This window comes from Alligator sinensis, unplaced genomic scaffold (genome assembly GCF_000455745.1).
Source record: "Alligator sinensis unplaced genomic scaffold, ASM45574v1 scaffold1484_1, whole genome shotgun sequence".
In the NCBI taxonomy this organism is placed as follows: Eukaryota; Metazoa; Chordata; order Crocodylia; family Alligatoridae; genus Alligator; species Alligator sinensis.
In genome coordinates this window covers 108,303-115,466 of record NW_005843243.1, presented here as the reverse complement: position 1 = coordinate 115,466, position 7,164 = coordinate 108,303, and the positions used below count along the sequence as shown (strand labels likewise).

The 7,164-nt window shown below is 48.0% G+C and overlaps 2 gene segments (V, D, J or C); both read right to left on the bottom strand.

The window, feature by feature from the left end:
- The window catches only part of LOC102376756, a 12,610-nt gene extending 11,282 nt beyond the window's left edge, over window positions 1-1,328 (bottom strand). Inside the window, 2 exon segments of the V gene segment in view lie at window positions 690-1,007; window positions 1,250-1,328. Coding sequence covers window positions 690-1,007; window positions 1,250-1,298 — 367 coding nt within the window.
- Window positions 1,329-5,951: 4,623 nt separating this feature from the next.
- On the bottom strand, window positions 5,952-6,819 carry LOC112548534. The segment is given in 2 exon segments: window positions 5,952-6,571; window positions 6,761-6,819. Coding segments are annotated over 2 exon segments (669 nt in total).
- Between the last annotated feature and the right edge of the window lie 345 nt (window positions 6,820-7,164).

The window sequence follows — 7,164 nt, the reverse complement described above, 5'->3', positions numbered from 1 at the left end:
TCTTTCCCTCCGGTGCCCACTGTAGAATGCACGATGCCCTGTAGGAATCAGGTATTTTATTTCAGTGTTTCTTTTTGCCTTCTTTTCTTTTTTGTAGCTTTTCACAGGAGTCTATATTAAAGGGAACACAACAATCTGAAGGTGCGATTGCAGCTTGAGCTGGCACACCCGTTGTACTGTTAGACTGCACATCATGGGAACAGATACACATATTAATGGCTACTGGACCATATACATATGCATGGGGGCTCTGGGCACATATTGTGTCACGAGCCCATACCCCACTCCTTCTATGGATCCCCAAGCTGTGGAGACTGAGACTCCTCAGGCTGCAATCTTTCATTTTGCTGTGTTGATGCACTAACCTGCAAAGAACTGTGAAAAGTAGGATCGGCTGTGCTGCCCAATAAAATTTCCAAACTTGTGGCTGTTTTGAGAAGTTGCTCCAGTGACCAAATGAGTGCAAAGGAAGAAATAGTATAAGCTGGGGTCTTGGGGCTTAGTGCTTGGTGGTAGGTGAAGAAATAAAGGGAAGGAACAAGATGCTGAAAGGGAGAGTAAGTGAAAGGTGTGAGGTTTCCATAGCGGCTCTTGAGGGGAAGACTGGATAGAATAGATGGTGAGAAGGAGGAAGCAGCTGTACTAACAGAGGAACAAAAAACCACAGAAGTCCAGAGGGGTTTTTGTACTGCTCTGTATCACTGTGAGAGGCCAGCTATTACCCTGCTGACAGTAATAATCTCCAGCATCACCAGCTTCCATGTGGCTGATGGTGAAAGTGTAGTCGGTGCCAGACCCACTGCCACTAAACCGGGCGGGGATCCCAGACGGGCGGCTGCTTGTGCTATAGAGCAGGAGCTTAGGAGCCTGCCCTGGTTTCTGCTGGTAGAAGTGCATATTGCTGCTGCTAACACTGGAACTGGCTTTGCACTTAATGGTGACTGTGTCCCCTGGAGACACTGCCACGGACTTTGGAGTCTGAGTGATGAGGATGTCTCCGCTGGAGCCTGCGTGGGGGAACATGGATTACATGAAATGAGCATGAGACCCTTCAAAGGAAATAATGGCCACAAGAAAAATGACATTTCAGAGTTATTTGTAGAGATGTATCTGTAGAAGGTCAGCGGTAAGGAATTATTTCACCCCATAAAAAGAAATCCCCCCCAATGATATCATGCATGGGTCAGCACCACATTTTAGTTAGTAAATTATAATTTTGCATTAATAGCCTTCCTGTACCAGTTCTTACCATGAAGCCAGAACATGAAGAGCCAGAGCAGCTGAATGTGAGAGATCATCTTGCTGCTTCTGCACTGACTGACACCAAACTGAGTGACACCAAGCATTAAACTGGCCCCTTTATAGCAGCTCCCCAGAGCAGGATGCTGTTGCTGGGTTGGCCATATGCAAAGCAGCGGCTCTATGTTAATGTGCCTTCCCTGGGGCCCATGGCACAGGCTGGAAGGAAGGGACTAGAGGAAGCCCTGCTCTGTGAATTCAGATACCATTTCTTGGTAGCAAACACTACAAACACGTTCAAGGAAACCCTGGATTTTTCCATTCCAGGGACCAAATTCTTCTCTGTCTCAGCACCTACTTACTTTACAATAGTTTATCCCCATTGCCCCCAGTGGAGTTCCTGCAGATCTACAGTAGGGCCAACCAAGAACTGTGTATTCTTTGTTTCCAGAACTTTGTATTCTTTGTTTCCTCCCTTTCCCTTTTTCTTAGTTCTTGCCCTTCTGAGACATGTGTCTGCCACGGCATCCCCAGAGCAGCCCCTTTAATGGTCAGGGGCCCCAGTCCCTAGGGTAGACACTCAAGCCTCTTCCAAGCCCATGGCAGTCATCCAGTTCTGCCTTCCCTGCTGAATAACGTGCCTCACATGCTTCTGTTAGAGAAGGGGCAGACTGGATGTATATGGTGTGTGGTGGCCTCAGGGTCAGGAGAGGGGATGTGGGGATGTGTCCTCTGAGTCCTTATTTCTTGTACAGAACATGATTCTCCTAATTCATCGAAACCATGTCAGAGAGGCAGAGGGTTTCATGAGGGTGATCCTGATCTTCCACGTGAGCACGCACAGCACATTCGGAGTGGGTGGGCGGTAGAAGCTCACCCCTGGCACTGGAGGGGCAGGGGTCGGTGTCCCACCCACCCTATTTTTAAATAGAAGAAAATAAGCCTTTAGCTCGCAAATTTTCAGTAGCAGCTCATTGACTCAACATCTTATTTTATTTAAATTATTTTAATAGATAATACTAAATGTGTACCCTGGCTTATGCTGCATTAAATTCAAATTTCATTTTAAACTGGTTTATTTTTAAAAAGGAAAACTTAAGTATAAGTTAATAAAAAAAAATCTGATTTAAATAAAAGAACTGTTTAAAAAAAAATAAATTAAAGCACCATTTTCTATCCACTGTGGTGGAAGGTAATACTTGCATATGGCAGGAGATCTTGGATTGAAGGCAAGTGTGATTTGGTCAACGAAGTGCTCAAAGCCAGGCAGATCCCAACAGAAGCCGAACCCAGCAGTAGGGGTTTTGTACCGGTCTGCATCACTGCAGAAGAAGGAAGCTGCATACTGCTGACAGTAATAATATCCAGCATTGCCTGCTTCCACCTGGCTGATGATGAGTGTGTAGTCACTGCCAGACCTGGTGCCACTGAATCGGTCTGGGATCCCACAGGAGCCGGTATTGGTGTTTTAGAGAAGGAGCTTGGGAGGTTGTCCTGACTTTTGTTGGTACCAGGCTACACTAGTACAACTGCATGAAATGGCCTTGCATTTGATGGTGGCTGTTTGTCCTGGGGACACGGTCAGGGATTCTGGAGTCTGATTCCTCACAGTGTCCCCACGGGAGCCTGCGTGGGAAGGGGTGGGTGGTAGGGGTGTGCGAAGCGGGTTCTATTTGATTTGGATTCAGATCCGGGCCAGATTGGGGACAGTGATTTGATTCGTTGATTCGGATCACTGTCCCCAATTCGATTTGGCCAAATCCGAATCTGAAGACTCGATGCTGATTTGGAGAATCAGTGATTTGGCCATAGACACAGCTTTACATGTTTTTTCTATATACCTTGAGGTACCAGTGCAGCTTGTGAATGCTGCAATGCTGGGGCGCATGGAGCATCCCACAGGAGTGTGGCGGGACCCTCGACATGCTCAACGGTGAACCTGGAAGTAGACTGGAAGTACTTTGGCCTCAGATACCACCCTCTCTGGACCCAGAAGCCACCAGTCGCCAAGCTGGGATGGTGCGGGGGGGGGGGAGGGGACAGCATGTTCCATGGTGGACCCAGAAGTGGACTGGAAGTGCTTCTGGTCCACTTCTGGTCTGCTGCCAAGCACACTGGGGACCCCCTGCGCTCCTGTGGGATGCTCCATGCACCCCAGCAGCACAGTACTCACAAACCACCTGCTACCTAGAGATACATAGAAAAAACATTTAAAGGTGTGTCTATGTCCGAATTGCTGAATCTTTCCAAATCTCTCTGAATCAATTTGAAGGGTTCGAATTTGATTTGGAGAAATTAAAGGGTTCGCTGATTCAATTCGGATTTGGAGATTTGGCCACCAAATCGGGCCGAATCTCCGCCGAATCGAATCAGGGACTGAAGCTTTACACGGTCCTAGTGGGTGGGAGGTGGGGGGAGAATTCAAATAGATTCAATGTCATGAAATATGAGGGGGGAGGGGGGAGTGAAAATCACTGCTTTGCTTTCATTGTTTCCCTTATAGGATTTAGTTGCCACATGAGTGAAGTTACCTTTCATAGTTTATAGTTATTTATCTGTGATTTTATATATAATTTGTGTCATATGTATTGAACCCTACAGCCCTAAACCTGAGAGGCAAAGGCACCACGCTTAAATCAGGTAGCAACCTTATCAGCATCTTTCAAATTCTCTGTTGCTGTTCTTACCCTGAATCCAGAGCGTGACGAGCCAGAGGAGTTGAGTAGTGAAGTCATCTTGATGCTTCTTGGCTGAGTGATGTAATCATATGAAGCAAAACAGCTATAAATATCTGCTCTCAACAGCTTGTGGATGGGAACATGCAAACCAGCAGCTGTGTAAATGTGCCTGGCCGACGACCTGGGAGGCGAAGGGGCTGTGCTCTGTCACTGCTGTGAGAGCCAGAGTGCGTGTTTGTCACCTCCCTCTCCACCCACATGCCCATGCCCTGGCAAACTCCTGCTTCTTTCTCCTCAACTTCTCCCATGTCTATTTTTCCATCCCCCATAGGTTAATTCCTCGCTGAGTCCCCTAACCCCCTAGTCCCCTTTGCTTACTGCAGCATCCTTCTCTCTGATTTCACAAGCACATACATGGGTCCTACCTTTGGTCCATACAAAAAGCTGCTAATATTTGTTCCTCTTTTCTCTGCTCTCTATAGGTCTGACTGTGCTGTTGTACCAGGAAAGAGCTTCTGGCCAACACCTTCGAGGACCTGCATAGCAGTGCCTTACCTGCCTTATCTCAGAGTATTGCTCCAGACCCTCAGCTCTGCCAGTATCCACCTCTCCTGCCATCTCTATGGAGGCATCTCATGCATCATTCATTTCTGCACCTTCATTCTTACAGCTCTTGATATGCATAACAGACCTGCCCACAGCTCCTCCATGTACTGCTTCTGTGCCCATGATTGCATCCCTCTGATAATCTCACTTCTCCTATTCTGCTGCTGGGGGGATCTCTATGACTATCCTTCTTTGTGAAGGTCTGGGAGGACTTATCAAACCATGAGTGGTACCAGGCCGGAGCAATAGGATGGATGTGTGAGCACAAGTTATAGCAGGGATGACTTCAGACATGACTGTAGTGGCTGGTATGGCTCATGTGTTAAAGTTGTATGTTGACTCACAACTTAAGTTTTGTTCCATACCTCTACACCAGTGAAGGGCCAGTATCACTCAGGTGAACTCATCAGAATGAAGCCTCTAAATCAGCAGTCCCATCACTGTGGGAATACAGCACTTCTCTGTAGTTTTTTTAAGGTGTGGTAGTAGGTTGAGGATGAGGGACTTGATTCTTGCCCCATGCTGTGCTCATTGTCCGTCCATTTACAACTGCGTAGCATAGGTGTAAGATGCCACTGATCAACCTGGCAGCCTGAGCCCCCATGTTTTACAGAGGACAATGCCGACCTAGGAATGCTGGCAAGGAAGAATCAAGCTTTTTCATGTGAACACCTTGGGAGCAGCTCTGTTACTGCCCTGTTTAAAAGCCTTCTCATGTCTCACTGCTGATTTTCCCAGTTTGTTTCTTTTTACTGTTTCTACTTCTTCCACAAGCTCTACACCAATGCATCGGTGTTCGCACAGCCTTGCCCAAGAGCATTGTATTACAAAGAGCAGAGAGGAAATTAATCCTAAATTGCTCTGACTGGCCCATGGTGTTCCTTCAGGGTCCAGCTGGTGTGGGGAGGATGTTTTAGTTGTTGGGTAGGGGTTAGGGTGTTCGAAATTCTTATCTTCAATTAGCGTTTGTGAAATTTGGAAACAAAATTCTGAAACTTGTAATATTGAGCAACAGAAAAAGCCTCTCATTCTTATTTGGATTTCAAATATGATTTTCCTTTTCCTTTAATGTGCTAGAGGGGTTGCTGTCCCTGAGGGCTGATGGCTGCATTTCTCCAACTGTGGGGTGTCCCCCGAAGCAGGTGCAATGGCAATCTCGGAGGCTTTCTCTAAATTCCTTATTTGTGCAATGACTGCAGGGCTGTAGAAACCTGCAGAGCAGTGGGGCTCAACCTCTTAGGAGTCGGGGCTCCCCTCCACAAGTTTTCTGAATTAGGAGGTGACTTGGTTGGGAACCACCCTTGTGCTGCCTCAGTGCTTCTCAGCTATGGCTGGTAGAAATGCTCTGTGCACCTGTTTCCAGGAAGGTGGGGTGGGGGGAGACTGGGAAGGGCTGAAGCACAAAAGGGTTCTCCTGCCTGTTTTGGGCTAATCAGAGAAGCTGAACGCAGGAGGAATATGTGTCGGTACCGCAGCCATTCCTAGTCCGGTAGTGCACCTGGCATGCAGCACACTTTTACCTGGCACTGATGGCAGCAGCTGAGCCCAAGACACAGCAACCTGAAAGGGTCTCATGGCAAACTGGTTGAGAACCGCTGCCCTGGAAAGATGAGGAGTGCGGGGTGCAGCGATAGAGCGGTAGAGAATCTCAGCTGAGTGGTCCGTTGGCAGAAGTTGGGTGCGCTCAAGGAAGCAGCAATGAACCAATGAAGCCTGAAGGGAGGTTTTTGTACCAGTCTGTATCACTGTGAGAGGGGTTGCACCATGGTACTGACAATAATAATCTCCAGCATCACCTGCTTCAACCCGGCTGATGGTGAAAGTGAAGGCAGTGGAAGAGCCACTGCCGCTGAACCGGTCGGGGATCCCGGAGGGGCGGGAGGTTTTGCTATAGATAAGGAGCTTAGGAGCTTGTCCTGGTTTCTGTTGGTACCAGGCTATGCTACTAGTACTGTATGAACCGGTGTTGCAGTTGATGGTGGCTGTGTCTCCTGGAGACACCGACAGGGATGCGGGGGTCTGAGTCACAACGACATCCCCACTGGACCCTGTATGAGGGAAAACAAAGTTTAAGGAAAAGAAATGATATGATGACCAATCAACGTCTCCAATTTCATCTTTCTCCATCTTGCTTTCCTTGCACCTCTCACCCTGTCTGAATGTCAGTGTATACAATTTGTTCATCTCATCACCGAGTTGCTATTGGAAATGAATTTAATTCATAATTCAATTCTTACCCTGAATCCCGAGCACGAGGAGCCAGAGAAGATGTGTGTGCGAGATCATCTTGGTCCTTCCAGACGGGCAGGCACAAGTATAGTCAGCATGGAAAGGTGCCATTTATCTGTGCCCTGAACAGGAAGGAAATGGCCCTTGCAGGGAGAAACATGCAAAGCAGCAGCTGTGAAACAGGGTGCTCCTTCAGCCCCCGTGCAGAGGGCCCTTGTCTGAACCAAGAGGCTGGCAGGGAGAATGGCACGCTCAGATGAGACCAGAGGACAGTCCTTCGTCTCTGTGCGCAATGCCCAGGGCTGAGGATTTTGAGCTTCCAAAGGTTTAACTCCAGTGTCACGAGCAGCAGGTATGATATCCAGGCCTGTTCCCTCTCTGAGGACCCCTCACAGAACAAAGTCCGGCTCCC